General features: G+C 30.9%; 6 protein-coding genes and 1 long non-coding RNA gene across 9 annotated transcripts in view; 5 read left to right on the top strand and 2 right to left on the bottom strand.

Moving 5' to 3' along the window:
- Nucleotides 1-9: 9 nt before the first annotated feature.
- On the top strand, nt 10-2,308 carry LOC122635473 (mitochondrial chaperone BCS1). The gene is made up of 7 exons (XM_043825734.1): nt 10-509; nt 594-785; nt 870-1,009; nt 1,080-1,274; nt 1,342-1,575; nt 1,678-1,848; nt 1,929-2,308. Exons 1-7 carry the CDS (start codon nt 379-381, stop codon nt 2,141-2,143), a joined length of 1,278 nt encoding a protein of 425 aa, XP_043681669.1. The 5' UTR covers nt 10-378; the 3' UTR covers nt 2,144-2,308.
- Nucleotides 2,299-7,538, bottom strand: LOC122635470 (transcription factor SPT20 homolog). The gene is made up of 8 exons (XM_043825723.1): nt 6,731-7,538; nt 6,207-6,637; nt 5,829-6,097; nt 5,325-5,742; nt 4,710-5,228; nt 4,332-4,582; nt 3,983-4,230; nt 2,299-3,901 (listed from the first exon to the last, which is right to left on the bottom strand). Exons 2-8 carry the CDS (start codon nt 6,318-6,320, stop codon nt 3,588-3,590), a joined length of 2,133 nt encoding a protein of 710 aa, XP_043681658.1. The 5' UTR covers nt 6,321-6,637; nt 6,731-7,538; the 3' UTR covers nt 2,299-3,587.
- Nucleotides 7,539-8,016: 478 nt separating this feature from the next.
- LOC122635479 lies at nt 8,017-8,688 on the top strand. Its single transcript, XR_006328682.1, has 2 exons — nt 8,017-8,301; nt 8,647-8,688. It is a non-coding gene; the product is annotated as an uncharacterized LOC122635479 (long non-coding RNA).
- A 570-nt stretch (nt 8,689-9,258) lies between these two features.
- Nucleotides 9,259-11,419, top strand: LOC122635478 (general odorant-binding protein 69a-like). 2 transcript variants are annotated; one of them, XM_043825742.1, is made up of 6 exons: nt 9,259-9,579; nt 9,895-9,982; nt 10,153-10,205; nt 10,365-10,509; nt 10,804-10,868; nt 11,153-11,419. In XM_043825742.1, exons 1-6 carry the CDS (start codon nt 9,520-9,522, stop codon nt 11,168-11,170), a joined length of 429 nt encoding a protein of 142 aa, XP_043681677.1. In that variant the 5' UTR covers nt 9,259-9,519; the 3' UTR covers nt 11,171-11,419. The 2 variants fall into 2 exon arrangements, with proteins under 2 accessions (XP_043681677.1, XP_043681676.1); XM_043825741.1 differs by having other exon boundaries at nt 9,260-9,579; nt 10,365-10,521.
- Nucleotides 11,420-12,287: 868 nt separating this feature from the next.
- On the top strand, nt 12,288-13,689 carry LOC122635476 (general odorant-binding protein 19d). 2 transcript variants are annotated; one of them, XM_043825738.1, is made up of 6 exons: nt 12,317-12,594; nt 12,723-12,795; nt 12,966-13,054; nt 13,145-13,247; nt 13,343-13,407; nt 13,497-13,689. In XM_043825738.1, the coding sequence occupies exons 1-6, from the start codon at nt 12,538-12,540 to the stop codon at nt 13,512-13,514; spliced, it is 405 nt and encodes a 134-aa protein (XP_043681673.1). In that variant the 5' UTR covers nt 12,317-12,537; the 3' UTR covers nt 13,515-13,689. The 2 variants fall into 2 exon arrangements, with proteins under 2 accessions (XP_043681672.1, XP_043681673.1); XM_043825737.1 differs by having other exon boundaries at nt 12,288-12,594; nt 13,343-13,689.
- The window catches only part of LOC122635600, a 58,212-nt gene continuing 46,797 nt past the window's right edge, over nt 13,350-24,764 (bottom strand). The window contains exons 8-24 of the mRNA XM_043825982.1: nt 23,881-24,755; nt 23,544-23,716; nt 23,227-23,456; nt 18,820-18,977; nt 18,638-18,737; nt 18,425-18,553; nt 18,178-18,344; nt 17,956-18,109; nt 17,491-17,893; nt 17,153-17,429; nt 16,895-17,076; nt 16,221-16,668; nt 15,951-16,143; nt 15,710-15,855; nt 15,513-15,636; nt 15,070-15,432; nt 13,350-14,955 (exon numbers count right to left, since the gene is read on the bottom strand). Coding sequence (XP_043681917.1) covers nt 14,248-14,955; nt 15,070-15,432; nt 15,513-15,636; nt 15,710-15,855; nt 15,951-16,143; nt 16,221-16,668; nt 16,895-17,076; nt 17,153-17,429; nt 17,491-17,893; nt 17,956-18,109; nt 18,178-18,344; nt 18,425-18,553; nt 18,638-18,737; nt 18,820-18,977; nt 23,227-23,456; nt 23,544-23,716; nt 23,881-24,755 — 4,830 coding nt within the window. The 3' untranslated portion in view covers nt 13,350-14,247. The remainder of the gene's footprint in view (nt 14,956-15,069; nt 15,433-15,512; nt 15,637-15,709; nt 15,856-15,950; nt 16,144-16,220; nt 16,669-16,894; nt 17,077-17,152; nt 17,430-17,490; nt 17,894-17,955; nt 18,110-18,177; nt 18,345-18,424; nt 18,554-18,637; nt 18,738-18,819; nt 18,978-23,226; nt 23,457-23,543; nt 23,717-23,880; nt 24,756-24,764) is intronic.
- LOC122635477 (CXXC motif containing zinc binding protein) lies at nt 19,002-20,663 on the top strand. The gene has a single exon (XM_043825740.1). The coding sequence runs from the start codon at nt 19,223-19,225 to the stop codon at nt 19,706-19,708; it is 486 nt and encodes a 161-aa protein (XP_043681675.1). The 5' UTR covers nt 19,002-19,222; the 3' UTR covers nt 19,709-20,663.

Below are 24,764 nucleotides of genomic sequence, written 5' to 3'. Positions count from 1 at the left end.
CTCCGTAGACATATTAAATCATTGACAAGTTTCGTTTTGTATCGAAAATATTACGTTCGTTATAAAACAGTATCATTGACGAATTGCACCGTAGTATCATGTACATTTCGTTTCACGTGTTTTATCGAACTAATATATAAAGCTGGAGCTTTTCAATTATTATACAATGAATTATATTTGAGTAAATTCGTAAATGTTTTTATCAAGCAACAATTGGAAGAATTTTTATCATTGTTGTATCAAAAGAACATGTCATTTTTGAAACAATAATCAATGTGCAATGTACATAACCTATAATAAAATTATTTTTCAATATTATAAAAAAAGTAATATGTAATTAGTGTTTTTGATTAAGATCTTACGAATAATTATATAAAAATGACGATTGTCGATTATATACATACTCTGTCAGAGAATCCTTACTTTGGTGCGGGATTTGGTCTTTTTGGCGTAGGAGCTGGTGCTGCTATATTAAGAAAAGGAATGCAAGCAGGCATGATATTCTTTAGGTAATATTTCAATGCAAATTAATTTGTATATATTATCTTTTTTTTTTTTTTTACATGATACTTAAGTAATCTTATATGATAAAGGCGACATTATATGATTACTTTGGAAGTTCCATGTCGAGACAAAAGTTATCAATGGCTTTTGCAATGGATCACACATAAAGGTGCTAGAAAGACGCAACATTTGTCTGTCGAGACAAGTTTCGAACAAAAAGAAACGGGTCAAATAAAAACCAAATATGAATTTATACCTAGTATTGGAACACACTTTTTTAAGTAAGTAATTTCATTCGCAATAGCTCATTATTTTCATTAATAATTAATCATGAAATATATTAACGAATAATTATTAACTCAAAGTTATCAAGGTAATTGGATAAGAGTTGAAAGGACAAGAGAGCAACAAACATTAGATTTGCACATGGGTGTTCCATGGGAAACGGTACAGCTTACAGCCTTTGGAAGAGACAAAAGCTTATACTTTAATATTCTTGAAGAAGGTTGAATTCCTACATATAATTATTAAATCTTTAAAGTAATAAGGATTTAGTATAAATTTCTTTTTCATAGCTAGACAAATGGCTTTAAAGGAGCACGAAGGAAAAACTATAATGTATGTAGCAATGGGCAGCGAATGGAGACAATTCGGGCATCCTAAAAAGAAAAGACCATTAAAATCTGTAGTTTTAGATGCTGGAGTATCCGAACGAATTCTAAACGATTGTAAAGATTTTATCGATACTCCTTCATGGTATAGCGATAGAGGTAAGAGTTTTATATTCTTTCTTGAAGAAAAAAATTCATCAATTTGTATATTCTTTTTTTTATATAGGAATACCTTATAGGAGAGGATATTTATTATATGGTCCACCAGGTTGTGGAAAATCATCTTTCATAACAGCATTAGCAGGAGAATTAGAACGTGGTATATGCGTTCTAAATTTGTCTGAACGTGGTTTAACGGATGATAGATTAAATCATTTATTAGCAGTTGCTCCACAACAAACAATTATTCTTCTTGAAGATATAGATGCTGCATTTGTTAGTAGAGAAGAATCTAAGGAAGGTAAAGTTGATGATATCATTACATTATTGTCCTATTATTAATTTAATATGACTTTGAATGTACTATAATACATGATATTATATTTTTGTATTGTAATTACAGTTAAAGCGGCATACGATGGTTTAAACAGAGTCACGTTTAGTGGTTTATTAAATTGTTTGGATGGTGTTGCATCTACAGAAGCAAGAATTTTATTTATGACAACCAACTATCTAGAACGTTTAGATCCTGCTCTCGTGAGACCTGGTAGAGTCGATGTAAAAGAATATATTGGTATGTATTCAAAGATGAATGTATATTGATACATAAATATTAAACTCAATAAAAGATATTAATATAAAATATATCACTAGGTTGGTGCAGTTGTACTCAAGTTGAACAAATGTTCTTAAGATTTTATAAGTCTCCTGACAATGTAACAAGAGATATGGCAAAACAATTTGCAAACGAAGTGATGGCTCAAAAGAAAAATGTTAGTCCTGCTCAAATCCAAGGATTTTTTATGTTTCATAAAAATGATCCAGAAAAGGTGATAAAAAATATTACAGGAATATGGGAAGTTTCGTAATAAGTTGAAAATTGAAAGTATTTCCTTTTTTTTTTTTCTCTCTCTCAAAACTCTGCAGGAACACCGTAATATTATACTTTAACTGTATTATAATTTGGAATATGAGATATACTTTATTCATGTATAGGTAATCTGTGAAAAAATATAAACTGTAATTAGATGAGATATACAGAGTTTTTTTATTAATTTTATAGTAGTGGTAAATTATGCAATTTTTGTATGCATTCTCAAAACTACTATGCATGTAACAAAATACAATATGATATATTTATTTGTCAGATTGTATGTGATACTTGAGCACACATTACCATTCTTGCATACTTATACGGTATACTACTGTACACTTCTTTTTTTTTTTTTTTTTTTTTAAAGATCCTAATCAAATGCAAGAAACACTGGATTTGATATAATGTAATATAAACATGCAAATACTTATTTCTCTTTTACATAATTACATATATTAACTTGTATATCAGTATTATATATGGACGTTCTTTAAGAATACTGTTTTATTTATGATAAATACATAATTTATATCTATCAAGAAATAAAAATAATTATAGAATTCCTATAATCGATATAAAATAATTTAATTTGAGTTTCAATAATATTGAACACATACAGTATTAAAATTTTAATGCTTTTTCTCTAATACTTTTTACCAGATTGTACTCTATTTTTGATACAAATTTCTACCCATTTGTAACATTTTTAAAATATCATATTGCTTTATTTATTATTTATAGTTAAGATGTAAAAAAACTAATGTATGTATTATTTTACTATACCACAATTATGATCAATATCTCGGAGGAACAACTAGTTAGTAAATTATTTTATTATTTTCCCTTAATTATGCAATACAAGTTCCTAAAATAAATATTCCTCTTACATCATTTAAATAGATATTTATATATACAGAATAAAAAAATGATTTATACATCATTTAATTTAATTGATTACGACAACTCGCTATTAGGAGAAATATTTAAAAGATTTTGCAATGCATTTGGTATATTATATTACATCTACTCACGTATGCCATTTTTTTTTAATGACACGTACAAATTTACATTACTACAAAGTATTTACAGTAACATCTGATTTTAACGATGTTATTTATCGTTGAAAATTTATGGAATACATAACAGTTATATGCAAATAGTTCGTAAATTTTCAAAAAGTGCAAAGTTACGTAAGTTCCTTTGAAACTTTTATTTTAAGCGTCTTACGTTTCTCAATTTTTTTTTTTTTCTTTCTTTCTTTTTTTTCCTATTAAATGAAAGGCAGTAACTACAACAAATAATGATATATATGAACATAAGATTAGTGAGATCTAATCGGAAGATTCATTATACATAGATAACTAAATTTGTATTCTATAAAAAAAGAATAAAGAGATGTTGTAAATATTTAATAAACTTATAGTAAAAGATATTACCTCTTAAAAACTCCAAATGTATGGTTCATAATTTAAGGGATCGGGTTGTTCCATATGACCTGTGTGATTATTGTTTGCCACCAAACATGATGCATAAACTACACCAGAATTACCTTGAGTAGATACAGGTGGAACTATAGAAGGAGCTAATCTACAATCGGGTCTTTGTTGCATAATAGGACCCATTGGTTGCATTGATTGCGGTCCTGGAGGTGGACCTGGAGGCGGTGGTGGTTGTGGTTGAGGAATTGATGGTGGAGGTGCAGAAATATTATGAACAGGCTGCAATATGTTACTATTTCCAACATAATTTGGCACTGAAACAATTCCGTTGATTAATTATATATTCGATGATCAATTATAAAATCTACTTGATCTCTTTGTTTAATTTCACTCACTTGTTGCCGGATTATGGAAAGGTATAGGAGCTTGTTCAGGAACCATATTTGCTGGTGGTGGTACAACTTTTAAAGGAGAAGAGTCAATTTTCTTTTTTCTAGATATTCGCTTTTGTATATTATTTGTTGAATGATCTCTCTTTTTATTATCGCTTGATTTCCTTTTCTTATCACCAGAAGTTTTTAGTTTATTAAGACGATTACCACTAGGCTGCCAAAGATGAACCGTATGAACTGCATTTCCTTCTCTAAAATATTACGAAATATTTGTTTATTCTTAAGTATCGCTTATATTAAAAAAGCTTTTAGTATCATTAATATTATTAATATTAATGCTGTGTATAAGTACCCTTGTTTTTTCCCAAGTTTCCAACTATGTATTCCTGCTTTATGAAGACGTTCCCTAATCGTATCTACGCTACATTTCAATCCTAAAGCAGGAGCAACATATTTTGCTGCAGTCAATGGATGTTGAGTAGCCATAGCGACAATAGCTTCGTCTTGTTCCTTAGTTGTAATTCGACGACGACCCTTTCTTTCTTTTGTTTGTACATTTCCTTCTTTATGCCAACGTTCTAACCATCTTTTAACAGTACGTTCCTATTTCAATATATATATATATATATATATATATATATATATATTATTATTATTATTATTAAAAAATCTTTAAGAGAGATATACCAAAGTTTTGTGAAATGAATATAAAATATATATTTGAACCTACCGATCTATCAATTGCTAATGCAATAGATAATGTAGATAATCCTGCTTCTGACATACCAATCATACGATTTCTAATTTCTACACTAGTTTCTAGTGTTCCCTTTGCTTTACCACCTTTCTTTTTTTTCTTTTGTCTTTCTGAATGTTCACTTTCTGCCTTTGGTGTAACGTCAACTTTCACAGTATCTGCATTTGATAGTTGATTACTTTCAAGAGAACTACATGAATTTGAACTATCTGAAGCAATATTAGTGTTATTCACAGGATTAGATAATTTTGATTGTAAGCTTTGTTCTTGCTGTTGCTGGACTTGATGATCAACTTGAATTTGTGCTTGCTGAGAGTCAAATTTAGAATGATGAATACTCGTTTCTTCCTGCAATCTTTGCTGAGTTTGTTGTTGTATTTGTTGTTGTTGTTGTTGCACTTGTTGCATATGATGTTGCTCTCCTTGACTATGAAGTTCTTGAAGTTGATGTAGAGGTGCCATTGACTTATGAGTAACTGTGGTTGGTTGACCCTTATATAAGTAATAAAAACAATGTTTTATCAACAATGAAATATACTGAAAAATAATATAGAAATTTGAATAATTACACAGATAAAGAATTCGTACTTGTGGATAATGATGACTGCCTTGTACAAGATCAAGAGGCCAATTATTTTGCGCGATATTCATGCTGGGATGTTGATACATAGGTTGAGGCTGCTGATTCATAGTTAATCCATTGTTGAATTCTGTTTGATTGTCGGGCAAAGTTTGCGTCGCATTCTGTATTTCGTTAGTTTGTTCTTGGGGAATATTTTGTTGTGCAAATCCAAATTCTTGTTGTTCGTTAGATTGTTTTAAATTTTCTATGGGTGCACCATCGCCGACATATATATCTCTGGCTCTTACTTTGCGCGGAGGGTTTTTCTTTTTTGGAGTACCTTTATCATTCTTGATGGAATCTTTATTCAATTTTTTTTTTCCTAATTGAGTACCGGTAGGTCTCCAAACCGCTTGTTGAATAGCTGCGCCATCCGTATCGTTACTAAAAAAACGAATTTATATAAAGAGAAAATACAACAAGATAAAGAAATCAATCGAATTGACAAATATTAGGATATAGGGACCAACCCAAGTGGAATCCTTTGCATATACTTTCTGGATGGAGTCCAACTATGAATTCCTGCTTTATGTAATCTCTCTCTTACGGTATCAACAGAACAAGTAAGCCCTAAAGCAGGAAGTACAGCTTTCGCAGCTGTTAAAGGTGTTTGTGTTGCAAGCCTGATTATCGCTTCATCTTGTTCGGCTGTTGTAGCTCTTTTACGACCACAACGTTCTCTAGTTTCCACGTTACCTTCTTTATCGAATCGATTGAGCCATCTTTTAACCGTGCGTTGCTGGATAAACGTAACAAATCATCATAAAGTTTTAATAAAGCATGCATTATTTTATAATTAACAAACGGAACAATAATCATTTATATATTATTTTAAAAGAAAAATATACCGAACAATTAACTGCAGCTGCAATTTCACGAAGTCCCAAACCAGCCTCGTACATTCCAACCATTCGATTTCTTAATTCCGGTGTGGTTTCATGTACACCTCTTGTCTTTCCCATTGTTATTATTTTAACTTATTTACGATCGTGTAAAGGAGAAAAAAGAATTCAAATTTTACGCGACAAGTGACGTATAAAAGTAGGAGAACCATGTGACAAATGGCTGTGCATCACCATCAAGTTTTTACAAATTTTATTCGTCCAAGAAGGACGACGGAGATAATAAACTGTGTCGTGTTTTTTCATGAAATTCGAATCCGAATAAGATAATCGAAACGTCATTGTCACTTTAATGCAATTCGACCGCTCCAAAAATATTTCTTCTTCTTCGTTTTCGTCATCGTGCTCTTCGTCGACTTTCGACGAAACCTTGACGTCTTTTAGAGGCACGAAAAATAAAATGAAACCAGAGAAAGGAAAGGACAAAAAGAAAACAAAACAAAACAAAAGGAAAATAATGATTTTTTTACCTCACGTCAATCTCGTCGACATTTAACGCGCACTAAAAAAGACGAGCCTTACGACGAGTAAATCCTTTCGATGTTTAACATTTAGCCGGTTAAAGTACATACGTGTGTACGTTTCGCTTTTTCTCTCTCTCTCTCTCTCTCTCTCTCTCTCTCTCTCTCTCTCTCTCTCTCTCTCTCTATTTATTTTTATTTTTTCGATGAAACGCATCCGCACGGAGAAAACGCCGCGGTCAATACAACTTCGGTTGTACAGTCCCAGTGGAGATTCTTTTGTCATGATACGATCTAACCTCCGATCGTTCGAATTTCACGAGATCGTACATTCGCGCGTTTTATTATTCCTACACGAACGAAATAAATATCTTTAAAAAATCACGATCACGCGAAGAAAAAATATTTTCTTCTTGAATCGCTCATTCTTTTACGAATCCGAAAAATCCTGGTGCTATTCGGTAAGTTGTCAATTAAAGTTCGTTCGGTTGACTGTACGACGACATCGACCGTACAGTCCAACGAGAATATATTGTCCATACAATCGAGATCTATTTTCAAATTTTCCAATTGTTTTTCTTCGCTCTTTTTTCTTTTATTTCATCGTACGAGCGCGATAAAACGAACGTTTCTTCGAACGTGCAATAAAGAACGATATCATTCTTTTTCCTAGTTTTCCTTTTTCTCTTTATCTTCGGACTTTAAACTGAACCTTTTTGCATAAATATATCATCGACAAGATTTCTAAAAGAAAAATGATGTTGGAACGAGAACGACAATAGCAATTCGGTCGGAGACTGTACCTGTGTTTGACGGTAAAAGTACAGTCGACGATAATGTTGCCGTTCGATTATGTGAGTAGTTTGTAAAGTACGATCGTGATCAGAATGATAATGTTACGAGAAAGGAAGAAGAAAAAAAGAAAATCCATTTCTAATACGATAAATCATTTCTTTTTTTTTTTTTTTCTTCGATCTATCTATAAACCGATCGTCGAAATATGGTTATATCAAAAATTGGTCAATAATTTTACTGGCGACTGTACACACGAAGTTATTCAAGGTTGGCTCGGCTATGCTCGTCTACCTTCGCCGGAATTCTATTGACTCGTAGTATATCGTCTTTACATTACTTAAACAAAAAAAAAAAAAAAAAAAGAAACAATTTTCTGACATCTTCGTAATAACGTTAAAATATAACGAACAAAATGAATCGTTCGTTGAATATTAATTTAATTGAGAGTATCGCTATTTTCTTTTCTTTTTTTTTTTTTTTTTTTTTTTTCAAGTAAAAATGTTATCTAGATAGAAATTTATATTTTTTTCGATTTAAATCGATAATTATCGAGATCGTTGGTCATTATAGATCGATTCGTTCGTCTATTGCGCGATTGAGTTTCGAGATTTTGTAAGTGTAAAAAAAACAGAAAAAAAAGGAAGGAAGTAAAAGAAAAAAGAAAGAAGAAAGAAAAAAGAAAAGAAGAAAATGGGGACAAGATACTTATTCGAGTGTCGAGCTTAGTCGAATAAGAGGAGTATCAACGTTAGGGATCGTAAACTGGTAACATCCGCCGATCAAATGTAACTATGCATCACAGGCACAACTGGCCTAGAATCGAAAGAGACCGCGTTACGAATCTGTCCTACAAAAATAATTTCTCATATCGTTATAAACGTTTTTCTAACACATACCTAACCTATATATGGATGCATAGACTGACGTTAAACTATGTCTATATATATATATATATATATATATATATATATGTAAATATATGTTCGCCGTTCAAGCAACGAGCTCTGAAAAGTAGTCACATGCCATTTTATTCGGACTTAAGTAGTAACAACCTATTCTATATACGCATATATCATCCGACAATCTTTCAAAAGGATTACAAAAAGATTAATTTTTCTTTTTTCTTTTAGAAACCAGAACAGACGACGATCGATTATTTCGTTCGATTGAAACAAAAAAAAAAAAAAAAAAAAAAAAAGAATATGGAGGAAGGAGAAGGGTAGAGGGATGGAGATCGATAAATCGAAACGTACACGATCGAATATCGATTTTCGATTTTTAAAATCATCGATAGAGTTCTTTCTAATGGATGTTTAAGTTTCCAAGGATGTTAATACCTTGAAGCGGGAAATTTAAAAAAGTGCGGGCTTCTTTTGTTTGTTTTTTATTTGTTTCAAGTGGTCCAAATACTATACACGAACGTAGCAGCATCCTCCATCTGGCGTTTCCTCTATGCGTCTACGGAGGTACCTCCCTCGGCCTTCGAACCGGGATACCACTAGCTCACCACACCTCACCACACCTCACCTCACCTCACCTCACCTCACCCGATGTGCTCTTATCACGCCTATCATCAGTTCCACCCTCGCGCTTGGCGGTCGTGTCAGCAGCCAACAAAACGTTAGCCAGTATTACGCACGAGAACGCACGTTCGTTGTGTTCTTAGGCGGGTTAAGAAAAAAAAAAAAAAAAAAGAAAAGAAAAGAAAAGAAAAAAAAAAAGAGAGAAAGAGAGATAGAGAGAAATATAGTGAAGAAGTAGTAGTTTCAAGAGAGAGAGAGAGAGAAAAAAAGAGTATTCATTGTTATCAGCTTTTGTTTTAATCAAAATCAATTCGAACGGGTAACCATCGCAGTTTGTTAAATTCTCCTCGATCGCGACCGACTCTAAAGCTTAAAATCGATCCTTCGAAAAGGATACAAAGAGAAAAAGAAAAGAAAGGGGAAAGGAAAGAAAATAGAAAGGAAATAATAAAAGGAGACGCGTTATTATCGTAAACAAGGATGAAACTCATCGTCGTTTTGTTCGTTTGTCTCTTCGAGACAACTCTCGTTCATTGCGGGGTAGGTCAGGATTAAAATATGTATTTTCTATTTCGTAGGATTGATAAAAAATAGAAAATATATATTTTTATCGTAATATATTTATATATGTATATATATATATATATACATATAAAGTAATAATTGAATAATTGGAATTCAATAATTGTCCGACTTATTATTTTTTCTTAAAATCGATCGTATACTTCTTTTTGTTTACGACTATCTTCCATTTCTTTTTATCAATTTCTTCTTACTTAACAAATTTCAATAGTACCGTATTATCGCGTCGTTGTTTGACAAAATTTAAATTGAAGTTCCTTTTGATTTCTTTAGAAACGACCGAGTTTCGTTTCCGACGAAATGATCGCTACTGCGGTTAGCGTTGTGAATGCTTGTCAAACACAGACAGGAGTGGCTACAGGTATGATACAACAATTTTTTCTTTTCAATTATTTTTATTTAAATTAATTAAACACACACACACACACACACACACACACACACACATACACACAGACACATGCAGATACATATGTATGTGTATGAGTAAACTTATTGATTTACTATTTGGTATTGTTATAATTTTTTCAGCCGACATCGAAGCGGTGAGAAATGATAAGTGGCCGGAGACGCCTGAATTAAAGGTGAATGTCCAAAGAAAGTATTACACTTTAGAATCATGATTATAAGAGAGAGAGAGAGAGAGAGAGAGAGAGAGAGAGAGAGAGAGAGAGAGAGAGAGAGAAACTAATTGAATTGTTCAAAGTTGCGCCGAGATAATTCTGTTTATATGTCGGTTGCAGTGTTACATGTATTGCCTTTGGGAACAATTTGGTCTAATCGACGATAAAGGGGAATTAAATTTGAATGGTATGCTAACTTTTTTCCAAAGAATCCCAGCTTATAGAGCAGAAGTTTTAAAAGGCATTAGCGATTGCAAGCTGATTGGTAAATACCTGGGTACATAAATTTCTTTCTTATTTTTTGAATTCTCTTGTTTATTTTTATTTATTTATATTTTTTTTTTTTTTTGTTATTGTATTTTCGAGAGATCGTTCAATGCGTAGTCGAGAGATTAAGTTTAACAATATTGAAACCTTTTTATTTTCTATATTATGATTTTTAATAGGTTCATAGTTGTTTGTTCGTATTTGTTTTCTTTCGATTACATATAATCGATCTCTAATTCGTCAAAGTTGATATTGTCGATCGATAATAATTGTTTTTTGTATTCTTTCTTAGCTCAGGGTGATAAGTGTCAATATGCGTACGAATTCAATATGTGTTACGCTAAAATATCACCAAGAGTAAGTATTTTATTAAATTATAATACGTAATTAATTAAACGGGAGGGTCGTTTGAAAAATTGGTAACTTTTTTTCTAAATCTACGTTACCTTTTATAACGTTTGAATTTCATTCTTGAGGTGAAGAATTAAAAAAAAAAAAGAAAAAAAAAATGGAAGAAAACGAAATTGACGAAAAAGTCGCGAATTTTTCGAACGATCGTAAATAAGTATATATATATATATATATATATATATATATCAAATCTTCATTTAATTATTTCATTAAATATCTTATGTTTTCAGACCTATTATCTATTCTAATGAATTTTCATCAATTGAAGTGCATGATGACCAAAGATATATATACACATACATACATATATATATATATATATATATATATATATATATATATAAAATGAAAATATTAAAGAAACGATATCGCCGAATGTGTTGAGATTTATACAATCAAGTGATTTTACATTCTCATATAACTGTCCTGTATACACCGTAAATTGTACTACTTTATAAAATGTCTTAAAAAAAAATAAATCCTCTCTAATAATTGCATCTCTTTGTAAGTTTTAATTTTCAACATATTATCAATATCATATATATATATATACATAAACATATATACGAAATTCGTTGATTTACTTGTATATAAATATGTATACATTATACATACATACATACATACATACATACATACATATATACATACATACATACATAGAAGAAGAAGAAGAAGTGATAGGCTTGATCAAGAAGAAAGAACGAGTTATTCTGTCATACAATCTCGAGGATCGAGCCGGATCATGATCATTAATAATAATCGATTTGATAAAGAAATCGTCACCTAGACCGGTCTCTTCAAATCGCGGTGTGTTGTAGTCAGCAATTGTCAACTGGACTCGCATACAAAGTAGAACACGGCCGGCACGTGTTGATAAATTGAAAATTCTCTTATAACGATCAAGTGATAAACGTGAGGTAATAGCAGCAATTCGTACGTATATATTTATATATATATATATATACATATATATATGTATGTATGTATGTATATATGTGATACGCATATGTGAAACATATATTCTATTATAAAAGAATATGAAACATATATTCTGCTATGAAAGTTAACGCAAGTAGTAGAGCACGTGTACTGATCAGACACAATTTCGATCAGAAACTATTATTACATGATAATCGAAGATACAATTAAAAATGATCATAGATATCAGATCTCGAATTTGGAAAAAACAAACGTTTATCACGGATAATTTACCAGTATAATAATATCAATGAAAAAGGAAAAAGAAAAGAAAAAAAAAAAAAAAAAAAAAAGAGAAAACAAAAAAGAAATAACACTTGAACGAGTCTCTCGTACACCTGATTATTATATACCTAGAGTATATATAATAGCACCTCTTAATAGCACCTAAATGCTCTATACTTTTAATCGAAGATTATCAAACAGTTTGAAAAAAAAAAAAAAAAAGATCTCGCTTCTGCAAAATTCTAATTATATCATTATGCAATAACTCTCCCACTTTTTTGGATAAAAATCGTATATAAAACTCCATCGTTCGTGTCAGTTTCCGATTTTTTTTCGTTGCCATTACGTTCGTCTCTATTAATATTTCTCTCTCTCTCTCTCTCTCTCTTTTTTCACTTTAATATCCAAAATGAAAAGAATATATTTGATCTTGATCGCGTCAATCTTTGTAAATTCATTCGTCGAGGTGAGACTTTTCTTCTTTTCTCTTTTTGATTTCTATGGTGATAATGGTAAAAGTAAAGCTGTAGTAGACGAATGATCTTTATATATTATTATTGGACATTTATATGTATCCTTTATTTCATACGTCAGGCTCAACTCGATTTGAGAAAAATCACTGCGCCTCAACGTAAAAAGTGTCTCGCTGAGACTGGATTAACGGAGGGTAAGTTATCCAAATAAATTTTCAATGTAAAGTGAATTAATTGTTTTGTTATAAAAAAGAGAAAGATCGTTCGCTTCGAACGAGAGATATTTTTTTTTCTTCTTTCTTTCTTTCTTTTTTTTTCTTTCTTTTTTTTTTCTTTTTTTTTTTTTTTATCGTTTCAATCGTAGACATCATCGACGAGGCAGAAATTGGAAACTTTTCTGAAGATGCAAAACTCGGTTGTTACTTCAAATGCGTATTGGAAAAGTTTAATATGGTAAGAGAGTTATTTAAAATATTAATATTGAATAATCAGATAATATGTCGATGATATGATCGATCATACTCTTATATCTTTTTTTATCAGTTCACCAAGGATGGTAAATTAAATTTCAAAATGATTTTAATGTCTATACCAGAAGTATGGAAATCTTTGGCTCAAGAAATGATTGACAATTGTCGTGACGTCAGTAAGTATATATACATACATACATACATTCATACATACATACATACATATATATATATATATGAATGAATTTTATACGTATGTTGTAATTTACAGCTGGTCCTGATAGATGCGTATTAGCATACAATTTTAATAGATGCTTGTATTTGACAAATCCTTTGGTATGTCAAACAATAATTATAATATTTTTAATCTCTTATTTTATATCAATGACACGTTTTCTTCTCTTTCTTTTCTTTTTCTTTTATAGGCATATTTCATTCCTTAAATTTCGACGAGTGAGACAAAAAAAAGAAAACCTGCAAATTATCGTGATTTTACAGAAGAGGCGATTAAAAGACTTGCGGGGTCGTATCACAGGTGGATCATGTATACAATTATATATGTAAAACATTAAGAAAAATCATAGTATTACTAAATATACATATTTTGAACTTTAAAAATAGTAAATTTTTTTGTCACACACACACATATATATATATATATATATATATATATTTACCTGTAAAATATAACATCATTGTATTTGATATAATTTAATTTTCTTACTTCAAACGATCACAAACACATTTTATAATCTAATACAATCCTTTTTCCTTTTCTTCTTATATATAATTGTTCTATATTATGTAACTTATATAGAACATGAATCTTAATTATTCTATGTATTTACTTGATCATATATATATATATATATATATATATATATATATACACATACACACATATATATATAATATATATGTACATTATCAAATATTTATAATATATTAAGCCTTTTAAGATTCTCTTATAATCGATGAAAAATGCGCTAAAGAAACATGGCATAAATAGTATTCAAAATATCTGTGATATATTAAAATTCACAATGATGACCATTGCTAAAACAATCCGTGTACATAATTTAATCCATAAGTTGAAACGAACGGAAACAAAAATGAGATCCATAAATTGGAACGTCATTCGTGTGTAAAATAATGAAATAAAATTTCCTTTAAATGTTATGTTTTCCGTAGCTTCGTTTTCCTCTTATTAATATTCATTATTTGTTCAACAATAATATCATCCGCTCTTGGATCGATAGGAATCGCTTGTACAGGTGTTCTAGAAATCGGTGATGGTTTAGACCACCTTTCGACCAATGTATTTAGCCAGCTCCATAATTTTTCACGATTTAAAAATGCTACTGTAATTAACATTATAAATGGTAAAGCTACTATAGACGTTTGATTCATATCTCCTTGATCAACTTTGCGTTCAGCATTGAACGTTAATTTAACATATTTGAACGACGAATTAGCTTCGAAATAAACAGAATTTGTTTTATACTTATGTAAGCTAGGAGATAAGGATGATTCCAACTGTATGAAGTATTTCTTATTGTCAGCTTGCAAAGGTGGAAAATATATGAGGAAACCTGCATTGTATGACGTGCCAATTTTACTAGAATGTTGTGTATCCAATTTGGATATGTGTATAGGCGAATCCGGCATGTCTTCTCTGCATAATTTCACTTTTAAAGTACGGTAATGTTCTGATTGTACCGACACTACGTGAACGGAAACGTCTGTACGTGAAATTGGATGAAATGCGATTAATTTAAGTCCACGAATGTCCTCTCCTGTTTGTATCATCAACGAACTAGGACTCGTACGTTGTATATGATTATTTGCCTCCACGTTAGATTTCAAACGTAAAACGTATGTGCACTAATATACAAAAATAACAAATTAATATTTTTAATATTATACATTGGATAATTATTTATTATTATTATTATTATTATTTTATTATTTTTTTTTTTAATAATTTTATATATTTACCAATGGCTGAAGACCTCTGATTCTAAAAGTACCATTCTCTTCGGTAGTCGCTTCTTCTTGAAGATTGGAACAATCTGCTTGACCTTGAGCTTCGACTAATAATCCTGCTTCAGATTTTCCATTTAATGACGTGACTGATCCATAAGCGCTAAATGCAACTCTGTTGCCAAATAAGTTTACCATAACGGTTGCACCTTCGGCCACGTTGATCATTTTTGATGGTGGCTCAAATCTATATTCCTTCATCATAGGTCTGAGATAATATTCTCCGGGTGATAAAGAATTAAAAATTAATTTCCCATCGTCACTCGTCATACTGTTTTTACGATAATTTTGTCCACCAGAAAGAGAAAGTAGAACGCCCTATTTATATGATAGAAACGTTCTATTTTTCATTGGTATATAAAAGATATAATTTGCAAGAAAATCAATTTTTAGTTTACCTGCAAGGTTGATTTATCCGCTTGATCATATACTTGCACTATAATTTCAGCTAATTTGCGTGCTAAGAATATCCCATTATTATTTGGTCCTGTTATCACAAAACCTTCCTTCTCAGCTGTAACGCTAATTAAAAAAATTGATATAGTAGAATTTAAGAAAATATAATGATACATGTTTTATACAAATATACAAGTACCTATATTCTATTTTCCCATCCAATGGGCCAACACTATATGTCCCTTCTTTTTTTGTAATTATCGTATGCATAGGAGATTGTTTATTATTTGCAAATATTTGTATTGTTACACCTTCCAAAGAAGGTGAAATTTTTCCAGCTATGATCTAAACGATATACATACATATATATATATATATTTTTTTTCTTTTTATTACTTGTTGTTTCAACAAGCTATATCTAATATGAAGAATAATTATACCTTTCCTAAATCTCCGATGAAAGTTGCAATGTCATTATAACATTCGTTTACTCCAAGAACTTTGACAGATGATGGATTAAATAAAAGAATATCCGAGAGAGGAGTAATAATGTATATATTACCAGTTTTCGTTGTAAATTCGAAATTGTACTTAAAAACGTCTCCTTTCTTTGTATATTTAAGCGGTCCAATCCTATAACAATATAACGTGTATTAAATTAAAGATATCGATAATCAAATTACTTTGGAAATAATCTTTTATGCACTCACATGATATTATGATTTGAACTTTCAATTTTAACTTTTACACCATCCACTGCGGTAGAACTTATAATATTTCCTTGATGACGATGTTCAGAGGATGATAAAATAATTGGGGATAAATTATTTGTATCCCAAACGAATGTTTTTTTATCGTATACATGACAACCCTTGGGTGTAAAACTATATTCTCCAGGCTTAGATACGCAATGCCTTGTACTACCTTTGGATAATACTAAAGATGATTTTTTTGTTTCACCTGGTACAACATATTCAACCGTTGTTTCATGAGAAGAAATAAAAGTCATTGAGAAACCGGTCTGTTGGAAAGGAGGTACTTCAGCACGTTCAGACGTTATCGATATTCTGTAACTAGGATTTTTCCAACAAAATACATCGTTGTCTACTAATACTTCATAATGTCCTGGTAATACATCGGAGAATTGATATTGGCCATCTGCATGAAAGAAATTAACTTCACAGACAGAGACAGTAATATTCATTAAACTTAAATATTATATTAATAACAAATATATTTAATGCTGGTAGTATAAGGAATACATGCTGTTTACTTTTTAAATGAAAGTATTGTAAATAAATGATACTACCTTGGCATTAATCTACATTTGTTATTCTCAATTGCAAATAAAAATATTAATTTATATCTTATTATTTAATCTCACCTTTCGTCGTTGATGTTTTTATCGTAACTCCATCGAGTACTTTAAGCGTAACCGAAGCTTGACTGCAATCTATTCCTGGCAAACATTTGACCATGCCAGTTAAAAGAGCTTTTAATTGTAGAAAGTTGATGTTGTTAATTGTCTCAAATGATACATCAATGGTTTGTTGTAAAGGAAAGAATCTGTTATAATAATCGAGAATGTTAATTTTTTATAAACCCAATCAAATTTAAATTCATATATATATATAGTACTTACTGTAAACCTTTAGTTTTTTCTTCGTTACTCACGATTACACTTAATTGATATTTATCAGGCTTTAAATGTACACAATAATCTCCAGTCTTTTCATTAGTATCAATTTCTTTTTGGAATGTAGCAGCAATATTTTGTACAGCTATCTTACGGAAATGTAGAGTTCCTTTTGTAGATAATGTAACTTTCCCGCATACTTTATACATCAATGGTATTAAAACTGGCAATTCAGGTGAACTTGGAGAGACTTTAACAGTTCTCTCCTCAAACTGCACATTATCTAAATATAAATATATTTTTAGTACAATTTTCATAAATAATATTTACGTGTCTTTACTAACCAGCTTCTGCTTTCAACGTATATTGTCCAGCTTTTACATTATCTATTGTATATTTCCCATTTTCATTTGTTACAGCTACTTCTTTTCCGGCGAATATAATTTTTGCTCTTGCCAATGGTTTGCCATCTACTGACATGCGAACTACACCAGTTACCGTAAAACCAGTCACTTTAAAATCTTGTGACAACGTCAGACTGTTGTGACTAACTTCGAATGATAATTCGGGTGGTTGAACATCAAATTTAGTGTGAGCACTAGGATAATGTGGGACAAGCTTGTAATCACCAGTTGACAACGCAGGAAAAATAAATTTTCCAGTTTTATCAGAGGTAACATGACAAAGTGGATTTTTCGATTCAAATCCTTTAACTGCTGAAGTTTCGCAATTCTTTGCTGCACCATTCTGTATAATTAGATAAATATTAATATCTTATATTTTAATAAATAATCAACGATATTTCTTACCCCAAAGAGTATGAAGGATACACCACTGACTGGTTCATTTTCACTAGTCACTTGACCTCTTACATCGTATCCAAATATTACTAAACTATCGTCTGAAAGTTCAGCGTTACCTTCTTGTACAGTTACTTCAACTGTATTTTTTTTTATCATCCACCTTAATCAATACAAAGAGATAATATTCTCCGATATAATATAAACGTATTTATATTATATAATACATACGTAGGATGAGATGCAACAAGTATATATTTGCCTGGTTGAATAGGTGTAAAATAAAATATTCCATTATCGGCAGTCTTGGTTGATCCAACTACGGTTTCCTTATTACTAGCATTATATAATGACACAGTAACGTCTTTCGGACCCAACGAAGAATTAAAACTTGTTACCTAATAATAATAAATGATTAATATATTTGTCAATATATTATTTCTGGAATAGAATCATTGATTAAAGTATAATCAATTACTTTGCCTGTGATTCCAAAACCTTTGAAAGTAAAATTAATATCCTTTCCTTGACTACAAATATCTGTAAAACCATCGACATTTAAATATACTTCCATGGGATCGAAACTCCAACCTCTAGGAGGATCTACCTAATATATTTAAGAGTAAACATTCTTGTCTGTTAAATATTCTTAATTAAAATGTCGAAGAGATGATATTAAGATGTAGCATACCTTTAAAATATACTCTCCTTTATCATAAAGGGGTAAAAAGTAATATCCAGTGTTTGGAGCACATTCTGTCTCATCTTTTAAACTACCAGTCTTAGTATACCTGACACATATATAAATTAAATAATTTCTTATTTAATTAATTCTATACCATGCAACGTCATAACCTCGAAACGTGTACTTACAATTTAATGTGAACTTTTGTAAAATCGATATCAGCGTGGCTCTTTAAAAATCCTCCACATCCTAAAATGTCTTGTGCAATAATTTCAGTAGACAAAATGCAAAAATAATTTAGAAAAAGAACGATATTTATTCGCTTGTCGAGCATCTTTCTCGTTGTCTACTACTGAAGTGAAATTGTCGCTACGACATAACCTTATTTGATACACATGCGCTATCTAGTATGTATTTGGAACCACGTTATAAATATTTGTTAATGTCAATGAGGACGACAGAACTTAATTTAATGATAATACAGAAATTAAAAGCGCTAGAAAAATTTTGTACCTACGAAAAGGACAGAGTGATTAGTTCAATCTCAGTGTGGAAAATTTAAAAATCAGTTTTAAATCAGTTGAAAGCAACATGGTTAAAATAGCATTGAAAATCAAAGTATTGTTGGAGAATATAGAAGAATTGAAATCTTCAGGATCAAGCCATAATTGGTACTTCAAATTCAAATGTTGCAATTGTGGTGAAATAACAAAGAAATGGTGCTCTGTTTCCTTAGAAGATTCTATCCCAAGTACAAAAGGGAATGCTGTGAATCATTTTCTAGCTAAATGCAAGCTTTGTGGTCGTGAGAACTCTATGACTATTGTAGAAGATTCTATCAAATCGTTTACTGCTGAAGATCAAGGAAGATTTAAAAAAATCGTTATATTAGATTGTAGAGGACTAGAACCTTGTGATTTTTCTGCACGAGAAGGATGGATTGCAAAAGCTATTGACAATGGTACGGAATTTACAGATGTTGATTTATATGAATACGAATGGATTGAATATTGCGAGAAAATAAAGAAACCTGTTGGAATAACCGAAATTGAGCACAAATTTGAAAGAGTTAAATAAGATATATATTCATACAGATGTATATAAACTAGTTCTCAATTAGTTTCCTATTGTTTTAATTACTTATTAAGTTTACACGATTGTCATATCTATTCTTTTTCCGATTGAAAATTATTAGATCGCATTTATTAATTATACTCATTATCATACTTTTTAAAGTATGCATATTTTCTAATAGCAACTTGGAATAACGCAAAAGATTATTACATTGGAATTACTTACTTTAAGTATATTATTGTTTATATCAACTATGTACAAAGTCCTTGAATAAAGCAGTAATTTCATAATGCATAAGTACGTGCATTGTTGTTTCTCATACATAATTGCATTGTACAAGTAATTACTGCTGAATTTAAATGTGAACTATATGATGTTAATGCTGATTATAAGGGTATGTGAGCGTACAAATTGACACATAACTCTAACGACATAATATAATTTATTCATAATCATATAAAAAAACCATTTAATTTCATAAATGGCTCAATACACAGGAAATATCATTCGCAACAATTATTTCGCTATTCCTCTGAATATGTCCAAACCTGCCAATTGTTGCCAAAACAAATGCCTGCAATTATGATCACAAATTAACATTAAAAATTTTTAACTATTTTTAAATTATGAATGAATCTCAAATAGAAATTTTAAATGTAGATATAACGTGCTAATGTTCTATATTTCTGGAATGTGTCGATGCAACTAATGAAAATAATTATATTTATACGTATTAAACTTCTTGACATGTAGTTGTAAAATTATAATCTTCATTGATTAAAAACTAAGTCTGTACAGTTTGTAGGTATAAAAGTTTGAATTATTTCATATAATCTAAGCTAGCTTAGAAACATAAAACATTCTTATTATCGGGACTAACTTCCAACTGGTTGTACAATGTACAATAAAAAAGTTTTTGCAAAATGCGGAAATAAATCACAAGAAATATTTAAAGAAATATTCTAGATTTTTTTAATCATTGGTTACCTATCTCTCTAATTCTACTAACGCTATATTCTTCTAATGTCTCTCTTTACTATGGTTTTCTAATACCTAACACAAATAAATATCATGTGCGCATTACATTCCATTGCCCTTAAAGGGATTTAACATATAAATCACATGTAAATAATCATTTCTAAATGTTTTAATCTAACAATAATAAATAACTCTATCAGTCTATTCTCACAAAAATATCACTGCGACTGAAAATATTCTTATCCTTTGAATCACCAGAGTCAAATCTTTATATATCCGCTATAGTAGATATCACATTTACACAGAATATGGAACCAGCTCTTTTTTTCTTGTATGAAACAACCGGAGTATCTGTATTATTAGATTTATTACAACAAACAGTACTTAATAGTAAATGTTCTAGTTAAGATGTCCTAGTAATATGTTCTAGATAAGACTCGAACAATGATATTAGTAACAATAATTTTTATAACGCGCATGAATGTAGCGGTATAAATTAAGATAGGCCATTTAATTGGCAAAAATGTTATTACCTAATAAGTAAAATTTGAACTGTAATAATCACTTAAGAATTGACTCTGGTATACCACGAATATTTAAAATTCTTCTAACACAATACAAATAATTCATTTTCTACGATAATCTGAAATTAACATTTTAATAATCATTTTGAATTATTCAATGTTATTAGTGTATGCGCATTTAGTATTTTTTAATAAACTAAATAATTCTATAGTACTATGCTAGATTATCATCTTTGGTATGGTAATGGGAAGTACGCTTATTCTATCGACAGCAATGGTCATCTTGTCAGTCTGATAACTGATATTACTCTTTAAAGGTATGTATTTCGTAGATATAGGAACATTATGAGTAATGTTGATGAATTACAATACGCCACTTCGTTTAGCTCTACTTGTAAAAAATAATGTACCTATGTAGTCACTGTAAAAAAGAAAAAAAGATTTTCGGGTAGCATTCTTCTTCTTCTTTTTTTTTTTTTTTTATATACTATACACATTTGTACAGTACACTGAAAAATAATATCAATTAATTAAAACTTAATCCTTTCCAGGATTCATAGAAAAACTATTTGCATGATAATAAGTATATCGATAAAAAAAATTACTTTCTCTTAACAAGCAAGAAAATTCAAACAATAGCATGTGCGTACTGTTTACTCTGCGATAGAACAAGTTTTTTATGGGATAAATTTGGGCCATATTCATTGGGTACACAATTTAAGGAATTTCCTAATAGCTAATCGATTATAGTTCCTTCATATTACCTACCTGTTTATGCTTCTGCTAGATGTGAATTCCTAGATTTGCTATATGAATAGACTACATGCATTTTTTTTTTTTTTTTTTTTTTTTTTTAAATATTCGTTTAGTACTTATTCGTGTTTATTTTTTTTCTGACGACTTTTAGAATTTTCTTATCAAGCTTGTGTTAAAGATTAAAGCGACACCTCCGAATAGGCCCGTCAAAGACAAAGTCCAAAGATTTCTACAAATTTATTAGAATTTTACTTCTCCTTTTTATCTGAACACACTATAGTTGAGGAAACCTAATCATGGAAGATCCCAATTGAAATATTATTAATATTTCCTACGAATGTGAACACTTTGCTAAAACGTCACTGCGACAAAGTGTGGAATACCTATTTCGAATTGTCAATGAACAAAAGTAGAATATATATATATATATATATATAATTTTATCATTAAAAACAAAAAATAAAAAAATAAATAAACAAAAAGAAAAAAAAAAGGGGGGGAATACTTGAAGCGTCGTTTGAATCGTATAGACAACGAGAATGATTCCTAAAAAAAAAAAAAAAAAAAAAAATATGCAACATCTTCAATTACGAATGTCTTACCACGTTAGACAGGCAGAAAAATACATAGATTCGTTTGCGCAACATGTGTCAGCCATTCTTGGTAGTAATTCAGCTATACTTTTGCTTCCATCGATCTCTGCCTCCTAGATCCCTTTTTGATCTTCGGCGAAATGACATTACGTATTATAAATTCGATGGTAAAAATACGCAAACGAAATTCGGTGTTGAGAATATTCCTGAAAAATACTTACAGCAGACTCTCTCTCTCCATCGTCAATCAGTTTTCTTTTCTTTTTTTTTTCCTTTTTTTTCTTTCTTTTTTTTTTCTCTCTCTTTTTTAAATAAATTATCAATCGATGATCTACCTATCTAGTTAAAACTTGAGTATTTTTCACGAATATATATATATATATATACTACTCTCTTTTCTTGCTTATCTTTCTTTTTATCTTACTCAACGAGCAGTATAATAATTTTCTGTAAATTCGTCAGTCATGATCACGTTGCACGTAAAGTAATAGATGTGCCATGATAGTTTAAATCAGTGAATACCATGTACTTGTTTCATAGTCGAAACACGTGATTATAATGATCGTTAAAGAGAAGAAGAAACACAGCTTTTCTCGTGCGAAGGTGAGATGATTCGGTGGTTGATTCTCTTTAAACGATAGATTGATAAATATCGAGTTAGCTAACTTCAAGGTAATTCATCAGACAATACCGGTTCCAAACACGTTTGTTTTAACGTAGCCGATTGATCTTCGAGACTACGTTTTAAACCTTCTATAGTTTGCATCAACATTTGTCTTCGTAGTTGAGTAAGTTGTTGTTGAAATAGTTGAGAGTCTTGAACGTTAGCGTTCGCTTCAGCCGCCAAACGCTCTTGACGTAGTTGCGCTACTTTCTCCTTCAAGGATCTTCGAGAATCATCTGAATCCAGTGATACGAACGAGTTTAAAAAGGATCTTCTTGGATATGGTAGAGCGTAGTTTTGGAAAAGATTTGAAGTTGGCTCACCGGTATCATCGGTGGCCGTATCGCCATCAGAATTTCTTAATAACACTTGATGATGACCTAATGTCTTTTGTATTCTACCGTAAGTCGCACTACCAGCATAAACCTTCCTTTTAACCGGTTCACTTTGAGGACAGTAAGAAGAACCTTCTTTGATCGGGCCCATGTCGATTGATCTGTAATAAGAAACAGAAGAGAAAAAAAAAAAAAAAAAAAAAAAGAAAAAATATATCAAACACAAGGTAAGACTTATTTTCCATATATAATTGTCCTACGTAAATTCTTTACAATTAATTCGATAGAAAATATAATATAGATTGTTCATAGATAAAATTTCAACCTGAACGTCATCAGAGGTGGTCTCCGCCTAACGTCGCATTTCTCCTCGGAATCCGACGAGCTCGACGTCACGCCATCCTCCTCCTCCTCTTCCTCCTCCTCCTCCTCCTCCTTGGTCGACGATATTGAGACTCTCGAGTCCTTCCTATTGTCCATAGTTAATCTCGAATCTCTGTGGTGTTGAGGAAGAAGCTGTGTCGCTTTATTGCCAGGGAAAGTGGAACCTTGAGAGGTTTGACAATCGTTCGTTTCAACCGTAGATTGTCCTACTCCGTTGCAATTCAAGATAACTCGAGGACGCCCGTTGTCCTTTACACCGGTAGTAGGACAAATACTACCACGTACACGGGTTGAAGAATGAACGAGATTTCTGTTAGGTGAACCCTGAGGCGTTCTTCTAGATACGTAAGGTGAATCGGGACAATTTGCGACGTCCTGTTTAAAGGGAACGTCTCTAGATACGTTTCCAGCCGAATTTCTTTCCATAAAACGATGAACGGGCGAACATGGCTGCGTGAATTGTCTCTTTGGACTGGTATGTTCTATATCCCTTATACTACCACTCTGCAATTCCGGTTGAGAATTTCTACTTTTGGATAAGGCAAGCTCGATGTTCAATTCCGTGTTCTTGATCAGCTCGACACGCTTGTTAGCCAGACCATTGTGAAACTTTCTCGATGGCGACGGTACGATCGGCAAGGAGTTTTGATTCTTTTGCATATTTACCAAGATATTTTCAGCTTCCATAATCAACTCGCGATACTTCCTGTCGGCTTCCTTGTCTGCTTCGATCAGAGCTATTTCAGACGCGAACGTCGTCATGTATGTGTTCCCAGTGACCTGTCTTCTCACTATGTTCCCATTTACGTAACTCACCTGTTCAAA

This window comes from Vespula pensylvanica, chromosome 18 (genome assembly GCF_014466175.1).
Source record: "Vespula pensylvanica isolate Volc-1 chromosome 18, ASM1446617v1, whole genome shotgun sequence".
Lineage (NCBI taxonomy): Eukaryota > Metazoa > Arthropoda > Insecta > Hymenoptera > Vespidae > Vespula > Vespula pensylvanica.
This window is presented reverse-complemented; position numbering and strand designations above follow the sequence as displayed.

Excerpts from the sequence above, each read along its gene's own strand:
- LOC122635473 (XM_043825734.1), top strand. The coding sequence starts at position 379 with ATGACGATTGTCGATTATATACATACTCTGTCAGAGAATCCTTACTTT. Across the intron at positions 786-869 it reads ATTGGAACACACTTTTTTAA|TTATCAAGGTAATTGGATAA; the intron begins GTAAGTAATTTC and ends ATTAACTCAAAG. Across the intron at positions 1,010-1,079 it reads CTTTAATATTCTTGAAGAAG|CTAGACAAATGGCTTTAAAG; the intron begins GTTGAATTCCTA and ends TCTTTTTCATAG.
- LOC122635470 (XM_043825723.1), bottom strand. The coding sequence starts at position 6,320 with ATGGGAAAGACAAGAGGTGTACATGAAACCACACCGGAATTAAGAAAT. Across the intron at positions 4,583-4,709 it reads CATTAGCAATTGATAGATCG|GAACGTACTGTTAAAAGATG; the intron begins GTAGGTTCAAAT and ends ATATTGAAATAG. Across the intron at positions 3,902-3,982 it reads TTTCCATAATCCGGCAACAA|TGCCAAATTATGTTGGAAAT; the intron begins GTGAGTGAAATT and ends GAATTGTTTCAG.
- LOC122635478 (XM_043825741.1), top strand. The coding sequence starts at position 9,520 with ATGAAACTCATCGTCGTTTTGTTCGTTTGTCTCTTCGAGACAACTCTC. Across the intron at positions 9,983-10,152 it reads ACAGACAGGAGTGGCTACAG|CCGACATCGAAGCGGTGAGA; the intron begins GTATGATACAAC and ends TAATTTTTTCAG. Across the intron at positions 10,206-10,364 it reads CGGAGACGCCTGAATTAAAG|TGTTACATGTATTGCCTTTG; the intron begins GTGAATGTCCAA and ends TGTCGGTTGCAG.
- LOC122635476 (XM_043825737.1), top strand. The coding sequence starts at position 12,538 with ATGAAAAGAATATATTTGATCTTGATCGCGTCAATCTTTGTAAATTCA. Across the intron at positions 12,796-12,965 it reads TGAGACTGGATTAACGGAGG|ACATCATCGACGAGGCAGAA; the intron begins GTAAGTTATCCA and ends TTTCAATCGTAG. Across the intron at positions 13,055-13,144 it reads TATTGGAAAAGTTTAATATG|TTCACCAAGGATGGTAAATT; the intron begins GTAAGAGAGTTA and ends TTTTTTTATCAG.
- LOC122635477 (XM_043825740.1), top strand. The coding sequence starts at position 19,223 with ATGGTTAAAATAGCATTGAAAATCAAAGTATTGTTGGAGAATATAGAA.